At 41.7% G+C, this 26,657-nt stretch overlaps 1 protein-coding gene across 1 annotated transcript; it reads left to right on the forward strand.

Annotated features, from left to right (window-relative positions):
- The first annotated feature begins 864 nt into the window (after positions 1–864).
- Positions 865–25,048, forward strand: mkxa (mohawk homeobox a). Its single transcript, XM_063912237.1, has 7 exons — positions 865–963; positions 2,136–2,407; positions 4,782–4,941; positions 7,552–7,705; positions 10,482–10,895; positions 22,245–22,278; positions 22,399–25,048. The coding sequence occupies exons 2-7, from the start codon at positions 2,232–2,234 to the stop codon at positions 22,604–22,606; spliced, it is 1,146 nt and encodes a 381-aa protein (XP_063768307.1). The 5' UTR covers positions 865–963; positions 2,136–2,231; the 3' UTR covers positions 22,607–25,048.
- The last annotated feature ends 1,609 nt before the right edge of the window (positions 25,049–26,657 follow it).

Below are 26,657 nucleotides of genomic sequence, written 5' to 3' on the forward strand. Positions count from 1 at the left end.
TACAGAAGCTGGAGACTTTCCTCTGTATGCAAAGTCCCAAATTCCAAACTATGCGTTCCAGTGATGTTAAACTTTTCTACCCCAAGGCTTAATAAGAAAGTGAGGAAAGCATTCAAATCAAAGACACCAAGTCGCTCCAAAAGCTACATTTACTGCATGTCAATAGGTTTTTGATATTTGATCAATTGCACATTTACTGATTTGGATATTTTCCTTTTATGGTAACTTCTCCTGTTCTCTACTGGTTGCTTGGTAACAACCCTTTGAAATGATCATTTTTACCCAAATGGAAGTTTTGTTTTTGATTATTTGTATACAGATTGCCTTAAAAAATATACTTTTTAATAAGCTGCAGAAGTGCTGGTTGGTGGATTTTGTTATGCTTATCTAAGCTAGCTCGGTGCTAGCATTTCTTACATTTGATCTATAATTCCGAGGTTATTATTAACCATTGATAAAGTCATTAGTTATTACGTGTTTCCAAAACATGAGACAAAATAAAGATCAACAAAATATATTATGAGGGAAATGTACTTATTTTCCTGAAAAATGCATCAGCATTAGTGAGAAAATGTTTTCCCATGTCAGGTGGAAACATTCGCTTCAGGAAAAGTAACACTTTCAGACTCCACCACGGATTCAGTGATTTTAGACAGCTACTTTTTGCAGTGTGACGCCTCCCTCCCTCTCTCCCCCTGCGCTGGCCCCGGCCCCAGAATCGGCGTAAAGCATCCACAGTATGTTCGCAGGCTCGGGCTATGTACTAGGAAACATGAGCAGGGTGAGATATTCAGAGTCCCGGGCGGTGCGGAGCAGGTCGCTGGATAAAGCCGAGCAGGAGACCGCGGTCCGTGTGGTTTGAGCTCAGGATCTCAGGACGGGAACATGTGAGCAGGGAATGGGCGACTGGAAACAGGATTATTGTTCTACACAGCAGAGAGACGCAGGAGGGGCCCGGGACAGGTAAGTCACCGAGATACACTGACACACTATTTTAGGAATAGATTCCGAGATTTGGAACCAGGGATGTAGTGAGGGATAAGCGCACTTAAAGCCAGTTTACCAAACTTTGAATGGAGGTGCTGTTTTATTATGACATGTAGTTTGAAGTGAAGCCTAGATATACAACCTAAATTCAAAATGAATTCAAGATTCACTGCCAGTATTATGTTTGTTTTTTTAATCACTATATTGGATGCTGCTGATGGCACCGCATCTTTCCCGGTGACACATTCAATATTCAACCTGTAAAGACGAATTCAAAGTGAAGAGGAAAACAAAAATGTCACAGTCCTGCAGTCTGCAGACTTGTTTGTTTTGCATTTAAAAATGAGAGCACCGACCTAAATAAATCATGCAGGATTTGTAGTGACACGCGACCGCAGAGCAGAGGAGACATGGCAGCAATATTCAACATCCTTGGAATTCTAAAACACATTTTTTAAAACCCAAATCAAGATTTTACAAGCCTAACCACCCAGTCGGGAGGCTACTGTAGATTTACTGAAGTAAATTATATGTTCTCACAAGATGTTTGTTGAAAATATGTAAAATTGAATGAAATAGAATGAGTGGAATTGTGTGACTCCAGGGTTTAACATGGGTTGGAGATTAAAAGGGCGTTATAATAGGTTATTGTGGCACTCATTAGCCAAATACGTTATAATACAGCTGCTGTCTGCACTGATAACCATTATATTCCCTTTTATATTTGCCCCCTTTTCAAATGTATTTGAACCATTTAGTGCACACCAAACTAAGTGCAAATTCTTTGGATTGTTTAGGTTTTACAATACGCTTTTTATGCATTGCACTTGCAGACCCAAATGTTTACAAAGAGCGACCTTATAATGACGCATCACAACAGCGCAGTTACGCACGGCCCGCCTCAGCTTAAGACATTCTGCAGGCTGCTTCATTCACTGTGTTTGTGTGAGCAGACACATAGCCTAGTGGAGGTCAACTTTATCACACACCAGAGAAGGGTCAGAATGTATCAGAGAAATGCTTGTTTTCCCGGAGAAATATTCTTCTTTTACGTTTTCCAGCCACCAAAAGTTTCATTTTAGTTTACGACTGCATCACGGTTGTTAGTTTTAGGCTTTATTTGTAAAATATCCACTCTTGTTCCACAGGAGAGACACGGGGACACTGTGACAAACCCGAGGTGATTTTTGTTTGACTTTTTTTATATATATTTTTGGAGAGATCGTGGACATATCTGGCCAAAGATGAACACCATTGTTTTTAACAAGCTGAGTAGCCAGGTCCTGTTTGAGGAGAAGGCGAAGGAGGTGGAAATGAGCAGCAGAAATTATCTAGAAGTGATCGACGGGCAACATCAAGACCTCCTCTCCAGCAACCATGGCATCAGAGACAACCAGGCCATCAGACACAGGCGGAACGGGTATGTGGAGCCTTCTGCTGCGCTTAATGTGATATTTTGGTAACATGTCCAGGCTTAATGATGGACAATACCTCGGGGGCTCCTCAGCATAGGTGAGCACATGAGGTGGCGTAAAAATAGGATTTTCGTTATCAAAGTTCTGTGATGTTTATGCCAAAATAAGACGGGGAAAAAATATATAGCTCAAAAACGTGTTTAGGTAAAAAGTCTTAAGAATTACATTGATGATCTTTGTATGTCGATGATACTCATTGAGTCCCTATTGTTCAATGTCGTATTAATACAATAACTCCTGCGTGAATTGCGCATTTACGCATACAAATGATCGCCTTCAAAATAGGAAGTTGATTTTTTCTGATCTATTCCTGCAATTACTAACTTATCTGCATCCCAAAATGTAAACTCGAGTTTAGTCCGGATGTTTTTTAATTGTGGTTTTAGTGCAACAGCATCTGATGGATCAGGCAATTCATATTTATCGTTGTTCCAATCTGGTCCTCGTTTGGGTGTTGATGTTCACAGCTAATCTGGAAATTAATAAGTAGGTCAGCCGTGTTCAGTAGTGGGTCTTACAGTCTACATCTGTTTCCAATAAATAAAAATGCCCTTTAACTCTCTGTGTGGTCTAGTCAATCACACAGGAGCCAAGTGTTTTTTCTTTAAATCATATATTTTATTCTCTCTCTGTGTGACTTGGAGCAGGTGTAAGAAAATATCTTGTCTCTGTTATTTGTTAGCTATTATTTGCATGTTTATTAGGTCAGAAAGAAAGCCTCTTCATGGACTAACTTTCAACAATAAGAAAGATTGTTATGAGCTGACGTGATTGTGAGACGTCACCTCTAGGGAAGCATCAGTGTTAACGAAGAACACTAAATTCTTAAACAGAGGTGTGTGTTGTGTGTGTGTGTGTGTGTGTGTGTGTGTGTGTGTGTGTGTGTGTGTGTGTGTGTGTGTGTGTGTGTGTGTTTCACTGTTTAGTTCAGAACACGGAGTGAAATGTCCTTACGGATGTTCTTACTGATCTAGATTACAAGGAAAATATTTGTAGAACATGAGGCAGACTTGAGGTTAGACTAAAATATGTTACATCTGCAGTCAGTGGAGCTTTTTGGTGAGATAAAGGGAGAAGCAGAGCGCAGCACCATACTGACATCTACAGGTTCATAAAACCTGGAGGAAGGTGAGCCTGAGTCCTTCACACACCAGGACCATCAGGCTGCTTAAGAGGAACAAACAGTTAATATTCCTTTTCCGAAATGATCAAATCTGTCCTGCTAAATTAGACATCCACACTGATTTCCTGATATCTGTTCTTTATTTTCACAACAATATTCTTCATTGCCTTTACTCACCACTGAGTGACTGATTTTGAACTTTAGAATATATATGTCTAAAAGTACAACAAAAAAAGGTTTGGATAGGAGAACTTCTTGGACTCAAAGTGAGTTATTTTTCCAAAATATATATTCCTGCTGTGATGTTTTTATAGCATCCTTAGGACATGTGTCATAGCCCTTTTTTTGTAAAAGAAAACCAAAAGTATAATTTCAGGTTTTTTTGTCAGTCCCTTGTGTGGTGGCTTGGCTGTGTATGTGACCCGGCTACATTGTTCTTGGTCCACTTCTCCTGGGTGTGAAATGTTAATCTGGCAAAAAACGTATGCGTCTGAGCACAACGTTATTGTTTGTTTTATAACAATGTGCTGGCGGTTTGTGGGACACGCAAAGAAAAATAAACTGTGATCTGTGTCTGCGTGTACCTCTCTCTCTCTGCCTCTGTCTGCTTCAGCCTCCCTCTCTGTCTTTTGCTATGTCTTTCTCTCTTTAATCCAACCTTTCTTACTTTAATTGCAGTGCTTTGGGTGAGAAAATTGCACACTGTAAAGAGTGTTGTCCGCATATGTGTCATGACTAACATGCTGGTCCACGCAGGACTCCACTTTCAGCTGCACAATATTACTTCAATTAAAAAAACATTATCCTGTTTCCCTAATTTGACTTAAAACCAGATATTACTCACATTTTTGAATTGATCAAATTAAATCTAGGTTTTTCCTCCAACATTTTATCTGATATGATGAACACATGATGTTTCTGATAAATGCAGATTGTCAAATCCTCCATCTTATAATTGTAAAGCAAGACAAAATCCTGCATTATGTGTTGGTAGATTATAAATTAAATCAAAGCATTATTATAAAAAAATTATAATAATTGTGCTGGACAAAAAAGACCAGTCCAGGTTTAGATTTTAAACCAATTTTTTTCTCCAAAATTCAGATATGCATGGTTTATATAGGTTCTATTTCTATATGCATTATTAAGTGTGGTTTTTGGCTAACTTTTTGGCTCTTCTTCCTTCTCCTCCAAAGGGGTCGTCCCAGCGGCGGTAAAGTCCGACACAAGCGTCAGGCCCTGCAGGATATGGCGCGGCCGCTCAAGCAGTGGCTCTACAAGCACCGAGACAACCCCTACCCCACCAAGACGGAGAAAATCCTGCTGGCCCTCGGTTCGCAAATGACCCTTGTCCAAGTGAGTCCCCTTTTTGGTTCTTATCATACTAAAGTAAATAAAGAAAACATAGTATGCAGCCATGAGTGTGATCACTGAGGGGGAAAAAGTGAACTTTGATTTGTGTGGTTGAGTTTTGGCCTAATTGGGTCTGAAATTTGGATTTTGACTTGGAATTGTAATAAGGAGGCTGTGAGTAGAACGTCTTTGAGCTGTTTATTTTTCCACTCTCATGCAATTACCTTATTTCTACTTTCTTCCTAGTAGAAATTATTTTTTATTTCACTCAAATTTGACAAAATGAGTGTAAACAATAATTGAAGTTATATAAGTCAGAGGGTTCCAATCTTTTTGACTTATGACACCTAAAATGTGATTTCGATTTCTTGTATCGTACATTTTTGGGGAATGAACAGGTGAGGATTTTATATAATAAAATAGTAGGGAAAAAAAACAATTGTGTAAAAGAATAGTCTTTCCTAATTCTTCTTCTTTGGTTAATCTCATACTTATCCTGAGCCCAGTGATCTTGCAGTCTAGGAACCCCAGGTCTAGTAATTCTGTATTAATAAATATATACGTCTCATATGCTTTTGCACCCTCTACTGATAATGCAAGAGTACAGTGGACACCCAGACTTAAGTAACTGACCACTGAGAGGGAAAGCCGGTGGTGTATATTGAGTGTGTTGTGTGTCTGGCGCTTGCAGCTGTGTGTGTACAGTATCATCTGGCTGACAAGGTCACTGATACGGCCTCACAAAGTCTGCGGCGGCTTTTTGGGCCGCCGGCCACGATGCTTAATCTGGTTCTCATTTTGGGGAGCCTGATGGAGCTGTTTGTTTTGGTGAGGGCGAGCAGAGTGCAGAGGAATGCTTTGTATTGGACACCGGGATGCTGTGCAGCGAACACACGCATACGTTTAAAGCTGACACCCAAATACCAGCAGCCATGTCAAAGGTTGGGGGATGATCCCGATGACAGGCAGGTGAATGATTTTCAACACATTTTCCAACGCGGGGGATCTTTTTCTGTGCGTATGTTTGTTAGGTATTTCTTACATTTAACATTACTATACCCTTTATTTATTATGCCCTATATGTTACTGATGCGGTGAGTTTGCTAAGTCAAATTATTAAATAGTTGATTGACAGAAAAGTGTTTTCTAAAATGTGTTATAATCAATTTATCACATAAGTTATCAAATAAAATGTCTTAAATGCTGTTTCTCCAATATGAAAATGCTAAGAATATTCAAATATGCAATTATAAATAACATATATATTTAGGTTTTCAACTAATGGTGACAATAAACTATAAAGATAAAGACATGATCTTGAGTTTTAGGACATTTGCTGGGTGTTCATATTTTTAAGTAAACGATATATGGATTATCTGAAAAATAATCAACTAATCTTTTTATTTAACATTTTTTTGTAAGTTGCAGCCCCCAGTGGCCTCTTCTCCCTGCCTATTTATTCATGGAATGTTAAAACTGCCCATTTCTTCCACTGTTTAGTCCAATCAATCCACCGCTGCCAGCAATGTAGAACGCATCACTTCCTGTGCATTTTCCCCTGGAAGCACCAACCTGGCACCAGGTGTTTGAAGCAACTAAATCTGTCATGTTTTAGCAAAAACAGCCCCTTTTTTCCATGTAAACATTGTAAATTATTTCTTTAAAGTTTGTGCTAATATGACAGTGCCATCTCTCCATCATTGTTCAAATCCCTCGCCGTGCCTGCATGCTGTCTGATCGACGGTGCATACAGTTCAGACAGGGCACGGGTGAGAGAGCTGGTTTGGCTCCCCCTTTTTTTAATCTATTTGGGTGTCATCTGAGCAGGCGTGCCATCCCATGTCTTTTCTCCTACTCCATTGACAGCCATCTTTCCTCCAGTCCTCATTAGCGAGCCGTCCCACGCCTCGCCTCGTCTCACCTCGCCTCCCCTCCGGCGGAGCCACATGTACTAGATGCCGCCTTCCCCCTGGAGTGCCACAGCGCCGGGCTCGAGACAAAAGGATGTGGGATGGTCTTAGTTAACGAGAAACACGATACTGGAAGAGGGGATCAGAAAAATAAGTACTCTAGCATAAGGCCCCTGTCCCAGCCCCTTCATAAGCCGCTTGAAGTCTATTGAGCATGAAAAGTTATTCTAGTATAACATCTAATGGTCTCCCTTCCCAGTGAAAGGAAGAGCGTAGGCTCGAGTGTCTTTTTTATTGCATCTTGAAGACAGTGTTGGAAAAAAATGTATTATTGGAGGGAGGCTGGGAGTCCAGAATAAGCACGGGGGACGTTCATCTGGGTCGGAACATTGGTTAATGAAACGTTGCGTTCTCTGGCCCTTCATCGTTTGGAGGGTGTTTAATGTTTCTACATGGCGTTGATGTAGTGAAGATGCATGCTGGGGTGTCTCTGTGAAGTGTCTGGGATGTTTCTTAGGGCTGCTGTGCAACCTGACTCTGCTTCTGTCTCCTGCCTCTTGGTTTATCTCAGTGAGACTGAAGCAGGCAGAGAGCAGACGTCGTCATTCAGCTAAGGGAAGCAGAGTTGTTTGGAATCCTTCAGTAATACATGTTTCTATTTGCTGTCTCTTCCCTCTTTCCTATTGCTCTTTTTTTCTCTCAGGTATCCAACTGGTTTGCGAATGCCAGGAGGCGACTGAAGAACACGGTGAGGCAGCCAGACCTGAGCTGGGCGCTGAGGATCAAGCTCTACAACAAATATGTCCAGGGCAACGCCGAGAGGCTGAGCGTCAGCAGCGAGGACAGCTGCTCAGACGGTACGGATCGGCTGCATCCAAAATCACATTACATTTAATTTAGCATTTATCGCAAGCTTTCTTTTTACAATAAATGCAATCAACCATGAGGATACAAACCCAGAACAGCCAGAATCCTGCAGTACATTAGCTTCAAATAAGCCAAGTCCTTCTCTCTTCCAAGTTCTATTCCAAGTTAAAACAGGCGGCTAAAAATGGGCCCCGTCATTATTATCATTATTTCATGAGCCTTTATTTTCAGGCACATAAACAGTGGTATGTTTATAGATTAGTGTGTGACCTTTGACCTCTTTAGCTATGGTTGGTTGTATTCCAAATCTGGTAAATAAGTGTTATTCTTCGGTTTTCTTTTATTTAATCTATCCAAAAATCTAGATTTGTATTTTAATCACTTAAAAGGGACATACTTTTAATGACAACATGTAGCAATCACTTTGTCATTGCTACATTTGTGTGTCTGGACTGCCTACAAACTGTGAACTAACATTACCCAGTCAGTTTTCAGCCTTTTTCAGTTAGCACTCCTTCCCATGTCACATGCCTTCTCATAACAATCTCGGGGTGGGGTTTTAAATAAATAGCCACTAAAACGGAGCGTTTCAGAAAGAGGGACAATATGTGCATTCAGACTGACAGTATGGGAGAAATAATTTGTTTTATGAACAAAAAAAGCACGTAAAAGTGTTCTGGTATAAACCCGAAATACAAAAAGGAACCTGAATATGAGCATGATATGTCCCCTTTAATATTGGCAGGGTTTGACCTTTAGTAATCATGGTGCAAATGTTTGCATAACTGATCATTATTCAACTCAGTTATAACTTGGTCACATACCCTTGTTTGAACCTAATGATCTTTGTACAGACAGGATAATCTCCTTACATCATACTACTTCTGCCCCTGAAACTCAAATGTAGCATTATGACATTGAATGAAGCCAGAGGCCAGGCAATGTCCCTTAACCCTAAAGCAGGAAATGCTATGCAGGGCCATGTTCTGGGTGTATATAAATGGTGAGTGTGTGACCCAGCCGAGAGACGCCGAGGCCTGGCGGGCTGCGGCACGCTGTCATTAAAACACCCCGCTGAGCCAACCTCTGAGTCCCAGAAAATGAGTAGCTCTGTCAGCCGTGTATTTACAGCAACTGCCTTTTGCTACTCGCTGACAGCACTGAAAACATGCAAAAAAATATGAAACATACATAACTCACTCAGGGAGAGATTGAACAGAAAGGAAGAGCACTGTGGTGTCAGTGATCTCTAATTACATTTTTGAGGAGGAGAGGCTGAAGCGTGTGGCTGAAACAGGAATGTGTGCACGGTGTTTGCATTGTGTCCGCCACAGGCCACTGTACCACCAGAGGCTCTGTATATCTCCCGGACTCTTCTCACTGTCACATTATGGTTATGAAGCTATCCGCAGCCTGCTTCCACTTCTAACCCATGCGCTAAAAAGCCCTCCATTATGTTTTTTAAGCCTATGCTTTTGTTCCAGAGGCTATTTATGGGGCCAGACCTGACCCCTCTGACTCGGCGTACATTCTTCTTACTGTCCCTAAATGGTCCAGCTTGTTTTGTAGAGAGAAAAATGCTGTTTCCTGCATGTCATGTAGGTGTTTAAGAGGAAGTTTTATTTTAAAAAGGTGGATGACCTAGAGGTAAAAGGACACTCTTATGGGATTATAATGATTAGATTTATTATAGCGTTTGTGGTTTCAGAAGAGAGGCTGAAGCACTCCCTGAATTCTACCTCAAAGTACACAAGGGAAAAAGAGCAAGTATGTTACGTCCATGTGTTTCTGATAAGTGGGAGCTATAATTTTAATTTGGCCCAGGCTGAATCAAAAAGTCCAACCTGCCCAAATTACAAAATTACAGTCTTGGCAGCGACAGTATCTCGAGTGAACTTCTCCCTGATTTCCCCCCTGCCAGAGGATATCTGGTTTTTCAGATATCCTTCCACTCTTTCTTTCATCAGGTAGAGACCTTTGCTTTAATTCAATCTTTTTCTGCCGCAGAGCTCCCTGGAAATTATTTATTTCTGCAGGGGAATAGAGGGGCAATGTGGTCTTGATGGAGAGGAAATAGGCTACCATCCGCTATGCTCTGGTAATGCGTCCAGAGTCTCGCTGGGCTCTCTGCTCTTGAGACGATGCCAAAAGCGGGGCAGGAGCGCCAGGTTAAAATCTCCCTGCCCTGCTATTCAGATTCAAGATTAGCTCAGAATAACCAGACCGTGAGTCAGTGCGGATGTACATTCAATGCACACTGAGTTAGATTTGACCTGGAGAAGTATTTGCTGGAGAAATCTGTCGGATTGCTGTATGCTCATATGATGATTTGGCATGATTATTGGATGTTATAGTCATTTGCCACTTAATGTATTTGCAGTGTGCAAGAATGGGAATTTTAAAAATAGCTATTAGGGGCTGTGGTATAAATACAATGGCGCTTACTGGTCCTTAATGCATTACATAACTATAAACTGTCTCCCACATTAACAAATGGAATCATTGCAATAATGAATTGTAGAATATAAAAATATAATATATATCCATAGAGAAATCATCAATAAACAAAAGGAATAAATACAAATCTGTACGTGAGATAACATTTTATGAAAACACGTGAGCAAAAAAGGCTAAAAATAGGAAGAAATATTCAAAGCAATATGATCTGATAGAGTAAAAACAGCAGAAAAGATGCCTTTTGCTTCAAAATGTACTCCTGCAATGCATTTGAATGATTTTCTTCTGATTTTCCCCATGGTGGCGTAGATGGTGACAACCCTCAGAGGACACAGAGCGGCCCCGAGGAGCTCAAGCCAATGTACCCGGGTGTGATCAAGAAGGAGGGCTCCTCCATGGTGGGCATGGGTATGAATATGAGTATGGGCATGGCCATGGGTATGGGCATGGGTATGAGTATGGGTATGGGCATGGGCATGGGCATGGGAGCGGGCCTGCGCTCTGCCGCCTCATTGACCGAGGACTACGTGTCTCCACCCAAGTACAAGAGCAGCCTGCTGCACCGCTACCTGAACGACTCTCTGCGCCACGTCATGGTTGCCAACGCCGTCATGGACGCCCGCAAGAGGAACCACTCCGGCTCCTTCAGCTCCAACGAGTACGACGACGACCTGCTCTCGCCGTCCTCCTCCGAAGCCGAGGCGAACTTTGTTTATCGGGCTGGTAAGGAGCCACATTTTTAGCATTCTTTCCCTTTCAAGAGTCTCCCTCGCACACATGACATCCCTCACTTTTGTTCTTTTTTCGTCCCCTCCATCTGCACTTTTGTTTTAATTCCTGCAGCTGGTCCAATATTTCCAACTCCACTGTTTTCTCCACCGCCTCAATATGGTGTGAATCTTATTACTTCTGAAATGGAGATGCGGTACAGAGGGCCCCGAGCTTTTGTAATAACTGTTCTATTAGATTTCACTGTCTCCAAAACAAGCTATCGCACATCCACATATCAGTGGAGGAGCCCATGTAGTGTCACTTCACACTCACACACAAGAACATTGTCTTTCTCTGCAGCTGATCAAAGAAGGAATTCCCCCCAGCCAGCTCTTCTGACCAGGCTTTAGCAGGCCAGACACAACAAGGCCATGTGGAGCATGCTCACTTTCAGACTACTGTTTGGCATGCCTTTGATCCTGCCATGAGGTCCCGCTGAGAGAGCAGGGGCAAGGCAAATGGGGCTGTGTGTTTGTGTGCCGGCAGTCTGTGCGATCCGTGAAATATCTTTTTTTAGACCAAGGCAGTATCACTTTTAAGGAAAAGTAATAACAGGAAAAGGTTGCGCAACAATGTTGGATCTGTTGATTCAGGTCCTTTTACAGTATTGCTGCTCATGTCCCTGAATTCGGCTTCCTCGTCGTTCTCTGTCATTCATTGTGAAGAATGAAAAACACATTCCAGAGTGAGATAAAACCAGATGAAGAGGGGTTGTTTTTTAAAAAATATTTTGTCGAACTGCTTTGTACCCTTTTGCCTAGAAATGGTTTTGCACAAATTCTTCTGTTTTCTACTGGAGGGAAATAATCATTTATGGACTTTATTACGAGCACATGTTTTTATTTAGGGACATTTCAATCGTGACTAAACATTGTGAACTTTTCCAAATGACTCACAGAAATAAATGGCACAGCAGTAAATGTAGATAAATGAGATGTAATCACAGAAATACATACAATCATTAAGTAGAACCAACTAATCCTTTATAATAATTTCATTTTTAACTGTTATTAGGTTGACATTGATGTAGCCTAAATTAAAAAAAACATGTCAGATGAAAATGAGTTAAATGAAATGATGAGCGAAATCCAAACGTTAGCTTAGAAGAAGAGCATATTAGCAGCCTTCCCAGCATGCATTGTTTTAATCTTAAAGCTCTCATAGTTTGAAGAAAAACTACGCTGCTTGTTGAGACAGTCACCGAGGGTTGTCTTTATCTTGGGCATCGCAGGACCGTGTAGTTTTTCGTTAAACTAGCTTGAAATGTTTCACAGCGGTGTTTTTCATGCTGATCTTTTCCCAGCTGTAAACGCGGTGTCATGAACTTGCAAATCAGTTAAACTACGGTTGTTACAAATGTGTCTAAGCTGTGAAAAATCAAGGTCAGATCTGTTCTTCAGATGAGAACACTGCGTCTTTGTTCACAACCACTAGTGATGTTTTCACTTTCTGTAGAGCCTTGGCAGTGACGACAGGGGGGAGGGGGGGGCGGGGGATTTTAAGGTGATGGAGTGACGAGACGGGGTCTTTGTGCGTGGAAGAGATTTTATTGTGTTTCATTCAAAGCTCGTCTTATGGACAAATGTGTTTCATATTATCCGAGCATGAAGGAGTGTGTGTGTGTGTGTGTGTGTGTGTGTGTGTGTGTGTGTGTCTGTGTGTCTGTGTGTCTGTGTGTCTGTGTGTCTGTGTGTCTGTGTGTGTTTGAGATGCATCAGCGGTTGTGACGGTTACAATCCCTCCCGATCGAAGAATTGAAACCCTGTGACCTGAACTAACATTGGGCTTTTTCACATCCAGGCACCTGCTGGGGCTCACACATGGAGAAGGGAAGAAAGACATGGATAGACCAAGTGAGACTTATAACTCCCTCTTTACCAGATTTTAATAAGAGAAAGCCCCAAAAAAAGGATTAATTCACCTGGCTGGCCTGCTGTTTCTAATAGAGAGTAACTATTTTATCTCTATGGTTAATATCATTTCTTGGCACTGACGTCTCCCTCTTGGATTTCTCGGGCTCTGGCACTTTTACAGAAGTGTTACTCTGTTACATGCAAGAGAAGCTTTTGAGTCCACACATGGAAAGTTCTCCGAGGCGGTGTTGACTCATGGGACGGAACACCTGCTGGGGCCCTCGGATCCCATCGCCCAGTTGAACAAACGAAACAAAGAGAAATGAAATTTTAATTCCACATCTGATCTCGCCGACGCAGACAGAGCAAATGAAAGGAGAGAGACGCAGGGAGAAAATCATTTTAAGCTCGGGTTTGCATCATTTCCCCTGTTTTTTACGCCTGTGGCTGCACATTCCAGATATTTCTGAAGTGAACGCATTCCTTTTTGAAAATACTTTTATTGTGTTTTCATAATAAGGGAAAATGTTTCCGTGAGTTGCGGAATTAGCATAAACCTCTAGATATATCAGTAGGAAAAAAGACTGATTTAAGCTCTGTGAACTCTTTTTGACAATGACAAAATATCTGCAGTAAAGGAAGGAAAAGAATTTGAACTAGAAGGAAAGAGCATAACAGTGTCTTTTGGCACATTCTTTGGACGAATCCCTGCCTGTAAAATGATCGGGATTGGTCAAAGCAAAAGTGGCGTGCCTGGCGACCATCATCCCATTGGCTAAAGGTCCAGTAATGGACCAGTTGGCTGTTGTGGCCGCAGCCTGAGCCCACAGTGTTATCTGTGACTACAGAGGGCAGTCAGACGTGGCAGGAGATGGAGAGTGTAGATTTACGCCAGTGGAAAACTACACTTATTCTGGCTAGAAAGGACTCACACACTTGAAAAAACACACACACAGTCATGTACCATTCACAGGCCGCATACAAGCACATGCACACATCCAGTACAAACAACCGAATGCACACACACACACCTTCAGTTCAAAGCCTGTGGGGAATTTCATTGAACACAAGGAGCAGTAGAATTCCATCACACATGCCAGGGGTTTCATGCCAAATTACCCTTTAATGGGATATTAAATGGCAGGAATCTGGCTCAATGTTTTTCTTCTCCCTCTGTACCAGATTTCGCCCCGTCCGATATCATATAGATCATTATTCGGGATATAACTTGAATGTTTCTGCGGACAGAAATGGAGCGATTTCGGTCAGAACTTTTACATGAGGTTGACACTGGTACATTCTCTCAGGTTCTCTCTTTTGTGGGCTCTGGTTACAGCTGAGTACAGTAGCCTGATGGTGAACGTAGATGGCTTGCCAAATCTTCTATTGATGTGGAAAAGTATGAATAGCTGAAATCAAGTCAGTGGCCACCAACAAGTTTCCAATAAATGTATTTTTTGGAAAGCACATCTATTTTATTAAGATAATAAACATGTTTCTGAGTCTACATCCATGTTAGTGACTCAGTGAGCTAAATGCTATCATTGGCGTGCTAACATGTTTGGACCTGATGATGGCATTTGATTAAAAAGTTAATATTAACCTACAGAAGTTACTCCAATCATTTCAAAATGGACACGACCATCTGCAATGGCTTAAAAAAAAGTCTTCAAAATGCCAAAATGGCTTTATACATTTTTCATCTGTTAATATGCGTATTGCATTTCACATGAAGTCAGAGACTCTTGGTCATACTGTACAAAGTCTTATTTATTTTACAACATTTAGGAGACTTATTTCTTTGTCAAGTGCCGTTCAACTCATATTTTTCTTAGAAATTGGTTCAATGAAAACAGTAGTGTTTGACGGCAGCCGCTGAGATCCTACGGGCCTTTTTAGAAAGGGGTCACAGTGAGTGTGCCAGACAGTTATTGAATCCTGGAGAGTTCGTTGGCACTGAAATAGCTCTGGAGTTGCCCAGGTGAATGGAAGAGAAGGAATCTTAATGTGGAAAAATTAAATGATAGATTTCTTGTCTTGAGTTAAAATGTTAGAATGTTTTTTTGTCACTTTTGGTTGTTTTTGGGATAGAAGACATTTCTTTCATGGCCTTTCTCATATTTTCTTACTAACTAGAAATACTTCACTAGATTTACTTTATAATCAATGCCTTTTTTGTTTCCTCTCCCAAAAAGAAACCCTTCATGATTTGTACAGCAGCTGATTTAAGACTCTGATGTCATGTTAGCTAGCTAATGAGCAGCATTGTGATTTACTGCCACAGAGCAACAGAAAGACAATGCTTGACACGGATTTGTTCGATGACACTCCCCTACGGTGATGAATGAGTACGCCTCATTTTAGGAATCCAGAGGTGCGGATAGACTGGCTACGATTAGCTCTTTCCACAGTTTCATAGGAAAGGAGAAAGTCAAGACAGAAAGGGTAGGGTCTGGGTTGTTGTTCCAAGAGAATAGAATTTGCCAAAACCTTTACTGGTTTCAGGTTGGGCTTTAGGAATCAGTAAGGAAGGGATGAGAAGAGATGGAAGGAGGGAGCCATGTGTTCCATCCAGATCTGCATAGTAAAGTTTATCCAGTCCAGCGGCGGCCTGGTGGGAGAAGAAAGACAGCATGGTGGCATTGGCTTAGTCACAGAGACAGTGGTTGGAAGAACTGAGAGCGAGCAAGTATGTGTGTTGTAATTCGCCTATAAAGACGTGTCAGTGAGTACAGCTCATAGGACTTAGTTTTATGTGCAAGTTAAGACAATTAAATTGAGGTGAAGGAAAAGCTCATATTCATTCGCTGTCAGGCCATAAAGATCATTTTTGTTGGACGCTGGTACTTCTTGCAACAGCAGTCTCGGAATATTTGAATTTCTTTCAGATTCCCTGTTTTGCTGTATGGTCAAGGGACTTCACTGCCACCTGCTTTTCTCTGGCAGAAAACAATATGAGTAAGGGACCCTAACAAACTTCTTAAAACCTACTGTATGTCACAAAGTGTTTTTCGTATACAAGTCATTGTGGTGAATTTAACATGGACATGCTTGCCTATTTCTTTTCTTTGGACACATTTAAAAGTGTGTAACATGACAATGTAGTCAATGCTGTGGTGAATAGCTATTCAAAAAGTACAATAGAGAACGAAGAAAATGACAAATATTGTGGCAGCCTTCAGAACAGGGTAAAGGGACATTGTTTCTAGATGGACAAGTTACTTTTTAAAATGTAACTTTTGGAAAAAGGAAATTCTGTTCACTTCAGACGAATTGGTGGGAAGGAGAAGAAGTGAGAGGTAGATATCTAACCTGTCTTAGTGGTTACATTTCACTGAGGGTATGTAAAAATGATATTGTGTAATATGGCTGAACTGGCTTATTCAGAATGAACACGGTATATTGCAGATTAGCATGGGTTTAGGATTTTATAAGTTAAACCCTTAAGAGTGTGAATGAACACACATTTTTGTTGTGTAACTATGCATGCGTAGGTGTGTTTCAAGTCTAATTTGTGTCGAAAACATGAATTTTAAATCAATTTTCTATTCAATACGGAATAATTATATATAAATAAATGTCTTAGAGCAGTGGTGGAGTCCTCAGTGATGTATATGGAGTGCAGGGAAGTGTCCTGCAGGGTGTGGCTGGTGCAACAGTGGGAACAACTGGGAGTTGGCAGAGGGGAGGTATAATCCTGGCATTAAGCTGTGGTGCAGCTCCATACGAATGGAAAGGTGGATAAAAACACATAGGAAAGAAAAAAGAAACCCTGATGAACCTCTGTCACTGGAAGATTTGGCTTCCGACCACTAAACCGAGGCTGGGTGCGAGGCCAACAGAAGACAGCAGCAGGCTGAGGGCAGTGATCATGCTGTGGAGAAGTGTTAACAGACAAACATCGGGACAGACGCTGTTTATACGCAACTCCCTAACATAGAACATAGCAGAATAATGAGTCCTCTCAACCTGATAGTTTTTAAATCATCAGCACGCCAAGGCGTTAAGGGTTACACACACACACACACACATTCAGGTCATCAGAAAACACAGCTGCCTGCCTAGTCAGGGAAACCGAGCTGCACTGCCCCGGCCCGTATAAAACACAAATTGTTTCCATTTTAAAAGCTGAGCTGTGTCTAGAACAATAGGCTGCCATTGTGTTCCCACGGGACAGAGCTGAGCGCAGAGAGGTGTGACATAGTGAGTGCACGACACACACACACACACACACACACACACACACACACACACACACACACACACACACACACACACACACACACACACACACACATACACAGAAATCCCCCTAGAGTGTGAGAGGGCAATTCAATCTACCACTGAGAGGAATTGCAACATAATGATGCAGGGAGTGCAGCGCAAACATATCATTTGGCCTCCAGATCCTGGAAAAAAAAGGATATTTTTGGGCACATGAAAACACTTTAAATTCAAAATAATGTTTACTTGTGGTTTTTGCTTTTTTTTCCTAATGTGTTTGTTCAACAACAAACCTTCCCTGAGGATGTTGTTTGGGAAACTTATAGGATAGCTCAATCGGGACGAGTCAGTTTAGTATCTCTTGTTTAGTATCTGTGGTCATCTGTTCATCATCACGTGTCATTAAATCAGCATTTGAAGTATGAGCTCTCTGATCCTCAAATGCTATCACTGTCTCCTTTTTAAATCTTTCCTGATCATCTGTTGCTGTCACGCCAAATCCCAATTCTTGATTCCTCATGATGAGCCTTCTTCAGTTCGTCCATGACACCATGGCAGTCCGCGCACACACGTTTGCCATGACAACGTATTTACTTCTCGGTCGAGACGCTCTTCTCATTTTGGCTGATTTACAGGGGCCCTGATTACACTCTGTTTACTGGCAATCGTAAACACAATGACAACCTGGCAGTGCTTAAATGTCTCAAACACTGTTATTATTTCTCCATCTAGTGAGAAGACACAAAGCGTAATCCTCTTTTTCGGATCTTGGTTATCTGCACCACCACAGCCACACACACATACACATAAACACACACTGGTGTGTCATCTGCTGGGCAGACATGGAAAAAAAAAAAGCAACATAGAAAAAGAAAGGCAGTAAATGAGAGAGTCACTTCTTAGGCAGTGGCTCAGTATCTGTCTGGCTCTGTCACTGTGTGTATGTTCTTTATAATACTGTAGGAGCTAATTAATCTAAGCTAAGGATTCAGTGAGTGATGAAAGTGTTGTCAGGGCAAAAGGAGAAGGCATTAAATTCACGCCGTGTATGATGTCTTTGGCTAACTGAGTGGAAATGACAGTTTGGTTCTTTAGCGCCTCAGACTCAGACTCCTTCACCGCCTGTTGAGACGCGAAGAGAGAGGGAGAAAGAGAAATGGCTGGGAGGGGTAATATTAAAGAACTGTTGGCCGAGCACACTGCAGTGGACTGCCAAGGCATCCCTAACTTCATTTACAGACTCTTCTTGACATTATAAAAAGCACAGAAATATATAAAAGTCCGATTTGGGGAGGCAGTCAGTGATCGCTTGGTGTCGCACCATGTGCTCGGTGGCTTGGGTTGGTGTCAAATCACAGATAGGATCAATAGACATCGCCTGCAGCGCTCATCATTTGTTGGGAAGGGGTCAAATATCTGCACATTCAGTTATTTGAATGTGATTTCACAGTACATCACATAAGCTTCGTGACACACACTTTGCTGGAGGTGAAATAGAACTCTGACTCACCTGTGATGACAGTAAGTGCTGACTGTTCCCGGAAAGGAAAGGAGCAGCGTAACCACGTGATGATCTGTTCTCTCGTGCTGACCTGCTCTGCGGTTGCACAGGTCACCGGCGAGCAGATTTGTCGAGTCTGCTCCGCCACTCTGGTTCTCATCAGGTGCTTTAGGGGAAATCGGCTTAGCTCATTTCCTTACTTCAACAATTGAGTTTAGATCTGTGTGTGTGTTTCCAGTGGTGGAATAATCTTCTCATTCCGGTCAGAGTAAATGCATTTCACATTCTTCCCAGCGACAAACAAATTTATTAGCATCAATTCTCTTATTTGCTCTCCTTCTGTGACTTAGATGAGATTATCGATGCAAGTCTCGGATATGACAGTGGTGCTGTATCAATTTTCTTTCAAGCTGTTCCTTCAAAACGTTATTAAGTTGTTTTGTGGTCATGGGAAAATCGTAAAACCATTGAAGTCCTATTTTGGGCAAGGTGTGATTTTTGGTGACCTAACACTTGACGCTTATTTTAAGTCACTTTGGAGAAGACCGTCAACTAAAAGCCTGAAACGTAAATGTCCTATAAAATGTGTTTGTGTGTGTATGTGTATGTGTGTGTGTGTGTGTGTGTGTGTGTGTGTGTGTGTGTGTGTGTGTGTGTGTGTGTGTTTATTTGTCTGTCTAATTCAGCCCAGCCCTTGGTTTGTGCAACAGGGCCTGCCTTGTTTATTGTTGTATGTTGCTAACAACAGCTCCAGATGGTAATGATGATAGCCAACCACTCTCCTCCGCAGTCGTCTTAACAGGTGTAACCTCATTCCCTTTCTAATTTGTCCGTCCCCGCTTGTTTTCTCTCATTTTCACCAAACTACACCGGTTTTTCTTTTTTTGACCTCTTATTGCTCTCCCTTCATTACCTTGCGGCGATGTTAAGTGAGTTAGTATTTTTGGACTTCCAGGGTGACGCCAGAAACCATCAAACTTCTTAGCTTTCCCCCTTGGCGGTCCGCGGAAACCCCACCGCCAGTGGAGCCCAAAGGCAACAACGTTTTCAGGAGCAGACCTGTAAAGCAAAAAAGTAAAAGAAATAACACAGAGAAAAGCAGGATACATAGTAAAAAGCCTTATGTGATTTATTGAAGATGTATTGAGTCTTTGGCACTTCTGATGTTTGAGGCACAGAGTTTGGAAGTGGAGTTTCTGTTCGCAGTGGTGCACTGTCAGATCCCGGGGTCCGAGGTTCCCGAGGGCAGGGACTGGAGCTTAGTCCAAGGGTGGTCTTAGATAACACTTATTTGAATGTTCTGTGAGGGTCATCTGTAAAGTGGCTGCCTCATTTTGTTTGTCTTTTAAGTTGCTGCGTCTGACCTTCTTGATTCTGCAACCAACCGATCTATACACCGAGCTCTGCCGCAGTAAACACCGAGCTAATATATTTCGGGGCAACATAAACAACACAAGAAAACAGTGTAATTGCCTGTAATTACAGAGCTGTGATTATAGCGATGCATATTTTTACATAGGACCATTCCGCCTCCAAGTGCAGGCAACCGTCCAATGAGATAGAGTGCAGAGATGATGCCTTCACAGCATTCACCAATCTAGCTGATATTCAAAAAGGAGGCCAAGAAACAGCTGCTTAATTTAGAAGATTAGAAAATGGCTAGGAAATAGAGAATAAGAAAACGTGGGAGATAAAGAAGGGATGTATTACATCAAGGGGTTTGAAAAACAGCTTTGAAAACGTGGAAGAATTGCTTATTGTTGACATAGCACTGAGTCACCCCTTACTCAAACATAGACGGGAAATATTCCATTTGTTTTGGCTGGGCTGCATGAGAATGGTCAGTCTCCAACTACCTGGATCACGGATATTAGAACTTGTTGCAGCAAGCACTGAAAAAAGAGGCGGACAAAAAATGAGGGACCTAAGGAATATCCATAAAGGAAAAAAGGAGCTGCTGATAAAGCAAGATAAAGACAGCGGGAGAGATAGGTCAGCGGGGAGTTGTGGTCAGACAAGAATGTGTGGATTTTCTCGGAGCCCTTTGACACACTGAAATCTCATTCTGCGGTTTGTACCTCTAGGTTATCATGTCCTTATCTCCCTCCAACACACACATTCATATCTTCTTCGGTCTAAGAATCATCAACAGGAGAAAAATTGCTGAGAGTGAAGTCTATCAATCTCTGTGGAATACAACGATTACAGAGCGAACAGGAAATGTCATAATCAGGCTCATATTAGCCCGGGGCTCTGCAAACGCACTTCTGTCAGCAAATGTTGCGATACATGGAAAACGTTTTTTGACAAACAAGGGAGGAACAGAGCAAAGTATTTGGAATAATTAGGCGCTTATGGCAGTTTGCGAAAACAAGAACGCTGGATCCAGATCTTTTGAGTGCGTTTTGGCGAGGTTAGAGGTGATGAAGCAGCACGGTTAAATCTTGTTTGCGATGTCTCCAAAAGTTCGGAGTCTTGGCACTCTGTATCTGTGGCTGTCTGCAAGGGCGCTAAACCCTTAACACAGTGTCGTTGCGCAACCTTTTCCCCAGTTTTAACAATCATGGGAATGAAATTCCTGTGAAAATGAAGGGTGTAGATTAGCAGAGGGGAAAGCTCAGGAACGCCCGTTGAATGTTGTCTTGCAGTTATGGTGGCTTCAGGAATGGATCGTAAAAAAACGCCAGCTCGGGGTTAGTCATTTGCTTTATTGGGAAATGTGAGTCAAGGTCGCAAGACACTGGCTGTCCCTAAAGTGGCATATGAATAAAAAGTAAATACAAGGAAGCAGGAAGTCATTGTTGCCGGAAGCACCTGGTAAAGATGAACTCTTTGGTACCTTTTGACCAAATGGAAATCCTGAGGTAGATTCTTCAAACGTTCTAGAATTGATAAGCCTGGTCACGATTGAACCCCTAAAAAGCTGAACTGTTTGTTTAGCTTACTTAAAGAGAGCGCCTGGAGGCTGCACGACTAAGAAATCCAGATGCTCTGCTCTATTTTAATGCCTCAAGAAGCGCCAAGACTGTGTCATCATATTGACTGCTGGGCAAAAACGTCTGTAGGGCTAGACACAAGACTGAAGACAGGTTCAGCGCAAACACACAAATCAACCCGCACACACGCCAATGTGCACATGGTCTTTCTCTCTGAGTGAACATCACACTGAAGTAAACACGTGGTTGGCCTGAAGTGAAGTTTGGTTTCATTGTTTAATGACTGCTATTCCCCCATAATGATTTACATATGAGATAGAGATTGCTCTAATTTGAAAAAGTGAAAAAGGAGAGCGGACATCCATCTTTCTCTCACTGACTCACTTGCTGCCCTTTCATTCCCACTCAAATCTTTTACGCTCAGTCATTTTCAATCTGATTTCCTCAGACAACTCAATTACGTTGGCCGGGGCCCATTTGTTTTCCAACAAAGTATTAGGGAATGGAGTTTATGAGTCATAAGAAACATCTTTCAACTCAATCCTATTAGTCACCTTGTTTCTTGACGGCTCCTTGCAAATAGTCCTTTTTGTCAAGCATCTGAGTGAAGAGAGAAAACAGAGCAACACATGTTTGCACAGGACAGGCTGTACGCTTACAGTACAGACCTCACACAGGACCACGCACACACACACACACCTCCTGAGCCTGGATGTTCAGCTACATTTCAATGACCCTGGAGAACTCTGCAAAAATAACCTCTTTTTTTTTGTTTTTGTACTTTCAGAAACCACAGACCATGGATCAAGTAAATGTGACAAGTGAGTTTCTTTGTTACCCAGAGCCAAGATCAAGTCCTTTATTTTTGAATTGTTACAAGCTGAAGCTGACCTCTAACTCTGTGTTGTGTTCTTTCCTGTGTGTCTTCCTCTGATCATCAGTGGCAGCGTTGGCGTAGGAGCTGCGCAAAAGGAAAGAGTGAAGGGCAAGGACGAGACATACTGGAGAGAGATCAACGCCGCCATGGCCTTGACCAACTTGGCGCAGGGTAAGGACAGCCACTCCGGGACCACCAGCTGCATCATCCAGAAGTCCTCCCATATAGCAGAGATCAAGACTGTTAAAGTGCCGCTGATGCAGAAATATTAGTGCTGACATCATCCCCACATCTCTCTATGCAAACCAGCAAACATTCCTGTTCACCAGACTTGCCGGAGTCCAATGAAACTCCCAAAGAAGTGAAAAGAGAACTGTCGTTTACAGAGGGGGTGTTTGAGGCGAGGAAGTCTGGAACAAAAAGAGAACTCATTCTTTTTTTTTCTGTTATTGGTGTCTGAAAAAGTACAAAAGGTGCCTTGACCACCATTTTCTTTGCTGGGTTGGAAGACAAATGTTGATGAGTTTCACTGCAGTATTTCTTAAGACAAGACACTTTTGTAATGTTAACTTATTTTTGATGAGTATGATTTTTTTTATGTCCTACTTTTTTATTCTACAAAAAAAATGTGTATTTCGCCAAAAGTGCCTTTTGTTATTTAGACAAATAACTAGCCGACTGTGGTCAATGCAAAGTACAGATAATGAGGTGCCTCTTTGGAATATTCTAGTATGTTAGGTCATGATTCAGGATTGGTTTTCTGAATGAAACCTACCCATTACAGCCTGTGCCTTAAGGACTGAATGAGCTCACCATCTAAGGCATACACACACACACACACACACACACACACACACACACACACACACACACACACACACACACACACACACACACACACACACACACACACTCTCTCTCTCAAAAAAGTACCCAGCAGTATTTCGCTAAAGGCATTGTGCCTATTTTGACTGGAGTCTTCATTTTGACTGTAAACCGAACACTGTTTTGTCTTAGCCAGCAGCAAAATTTTCTCCTTCTTGTCCATATGTCGGCCTTAGATTTCATTATCCAGCAAAAGATTCCTTTCTTTTAGTTGCTGAAACATGCACAAGCAATCAGCTGGACCCAAATAATGTCACGTTCACCCACACAGTCTCACAGATTTACATAGACCTACCGGAGTATCTGTTCCGACAGAAGAATGACTTGACCTGAAAGGGATGTTTTTACTTAGCATTATCAGTGTTTTATGTGGACAGTGTTGCCTTTTGTGCAGATAGTCTTGAGTTAACGAGAAAAAAAATCATCCTCAGCCCTCAGCTGTTTAGCATTACATTCAAATTGCTGTTTACAAAAAGTCAGAGGACAGACTTAAAGGTTTTATTTCCTCCCCTCTAGCTTCCTTGTTTTGTCTGTCTTTGAAATGCATTTCAGTATTATCTGTTTGTCAGCCAAGCAACAGTTGGAAGTATTTGTGTCCGTCAGTGTGTATATGTGTGGTCGTTTTGTTTCTGGTCAAAACTTCTTTACCTGGTTTCACTTAACCCTACCACAGTAAGAGCTTCTTTTGTCATCCAATGGAAAGACAGTCTTTTCTATTAAGGAAACATGCATATGTTAAAAACGTTTGCGGCGAACGATGCCAAGTTTTCAAACTGGGGGAAATCGAGTTGGACTTATGGGAGAAACTGAAGTTGGCTCTGTATGCTGACTTTTTAATTGTATGTATATCTTTAAGGTACTGTTTATGTGTGTCAAAATGTACACTCCTCCATAAATTGTGCTATTTTTTTTGGACAACCCATACTGTGCATATGGTCAAGGACTTTGAGAGGGAGTGCACAAAGTGACTTGTTGACCTTCTTTATGTCTTGAATGTGCAAACTGGTAAAAATAGAAAGAAAAATCTGCACTTACAGTTTTTGTTTTGTAACCAGAAAACACACAGCCTCCATTGAGAGTGAATGGTATTTCTACACAAAGGTGAAGAGAAGTTAAAGAAAAGAAGGACTACCCTATATTATTCCTGTTAGCGTGCCTATGGAGGTATAATGAAATCTATCGCACTAGCCAATCCCCAGGCACTGTTTGCTTATGCAGTAGGGGTTGAGGACTCCCACATGTGTTTTTTATACACCTGATCCAGGCAGGGTAGCTGTGGGGTAGTGCCGGGCCCGCTCCTTGTGTTTTTAATCGCACCTCTGAACCTCTGGACCAGTCGCGACCCTCACACCTCACACGATACCCACTCCCTGGGAAGAGAGAGAGCGAGGGAAGGAGGCTTCGGAGACAACTGAGCAGCCTTTGTTGTTCCTACCTGCGCTCACTCCCCAACAACCTCACAAGTTCTAACAAAGGGATTTCTACGGCCATCATTTTGGTACTGTACACACCTTTCTCCAGCACAAGCCCTGCTTTCACAACCAAGCTGAATAATAGAAAGCAATGGTATGTATTAAAGCCTATAAATTATTATTATTGCGGACTTTGTAAAAAAGAAAGTGGTGACCATAGTTTGTTTTTTTATTGTTAAGTTATATAAATTGAGATTTTCTTTTTTTGTTTGTTTTGAAAGAGACTGGATTATCAATCCAATGACCAAATGCATATCTCCTTGTATTGTCCGAGTTGCCCTCATGTAACATTTCTTTTATAAAAACAGTTGTTGCTTGGTCAAAGCAAATAATGAATGAATAAACCTCTGAATGAAATGCTGTGTTTGTTAGTGTTCTTTTTACCAATCTTTTTCATCTAATAATAGTAGTGCTAATACATTTTATTCATCAAGCGCTTTTTCAGGTGCTCAAAGACCCTTAATCTGGCTCCTAAAATGCTGAATGCTTCACTATGTTTACCAGTTGCTGTCCGTCTGCTTTGAGCCCAAAAAAATCCCTTTTTATACCTTTCTTCAAAACTTGGCATAAGATACCAAAACAGAGGAACTGCAAAGTAGGGAGATAACTATATGAAATGACTTTGGTCAAACGTAAAGTAATTAGATAACACACAGTTACAATTATTTGGGACTTGTACCTTGAAAGGGGTGGCACTTCCTTTGTTACTATGATCACTTCCTGTAAACACAGGAAGTCATTTTTCCATGGAGACAGATGGAGTTAGCGTACCTAAGTGGATCACACTGCACAATCTGCATCAATCCTCCTTTCGTAGGCTTTAACCCGCCATGATCTGTGAGTGCATCTTTTAATCTCTACCTTAGCTACAGCTGTGTAGTTTGTCCATATTGTTGCAAAAACGTAACTACATGTTAACTGAGTTACAGAATACTCCCCACTGCTTGGATTTAAAATGCTTATTAATCTGGTTTTTGCTAAACATGCAAAATTAGTACTTTCATTCTGAACAGTATAAGAAATATGATTGTTTTCTGCATACTTCATCATTAACTTCCAGCCAAATGCAACACCTGCCTGTTCCTTGGATGATGCTGGGGAGGGTTTTCTGACTGGTAACACAACTTCTAAACTACATTTACATCTAAAAAAATGAATTATTGCAGCTTTAAATACCATTATAAGACTTTTGACTTAAGTAATCTTCCCTAAATAGCACTGTATAATAGCAAATTGCAAACATATTCTGGCCTATTGGGACACTTTTAGGGGTTCCTTTGTCTGAACGTCTAAATCCTAACCATTGGCCGGCGTTTGACACTGATCACAATACAGGACATGTTGGTTTATGACCCACAAGGCGGGGTGGTTTTTAAGATCCAAACAAACTAATCATGACAAGCCATTGGAAGAGTTGAACGTATACACCAGTGTTCTGCGTTAACCACACACCACACATTAGCGGTTTGGGCCCCCGTGTTTGCTATCTCCTGTGTATTTGTGCTACCTTTAGAAGGATGTTGGGCGTATCACTTTATTTGTTTGACCCAGGATCAGATCCAAATCTGTGTTTCAAGAGGAGTTCAACAGGGCAGCAGCAGCGAGAGTTGGATGTCTTAAAATAAAGATTTCTTAAAGTTAGGTTTTTCCATATCCTCTGTCGTGATGTGTATACCTAGAGAGTTATGTTGCCTACATATAATTTGAACTCTTGTGGTATTGTGGATCCAATCTGATAGCATCAATAGACAACCGAGCCTTTGTGCAGTGTCTGAAGCCGAAGGCATCTCAGGGAGGCCAGGGGAGCAGTGAATTTATGTCTCGTACTTCCTAGGTGTGTCTCTTTCCACGGGTCTCAATCTCCCTTCTCTTTCCTGTATATTAATGGCTCTACCATGCCACCGCTCATCCTGAAACTGAGCTTTGCCACAAAGGTTAGACCCATCTTATGTCGGGGGAAGAAAGG

This window comes from Eleginops maclovinus, chromosome 21 (assembly GCF_036324505.1).
Source record: "Eleginops maclovinus isolate JMC-PN-2008 ecotype Puerto Natales chromosome 21, JC_Emac_rtc_rv5, whole genome shotgun sequence".
NCBI classification, from domain to species: domain Eukaryota; kingdom Metazoa; phylum Chordata; class Actinopteri; order Perciformes; family Eleginopidae; genus Eleginops; species Eleginops maclovinus.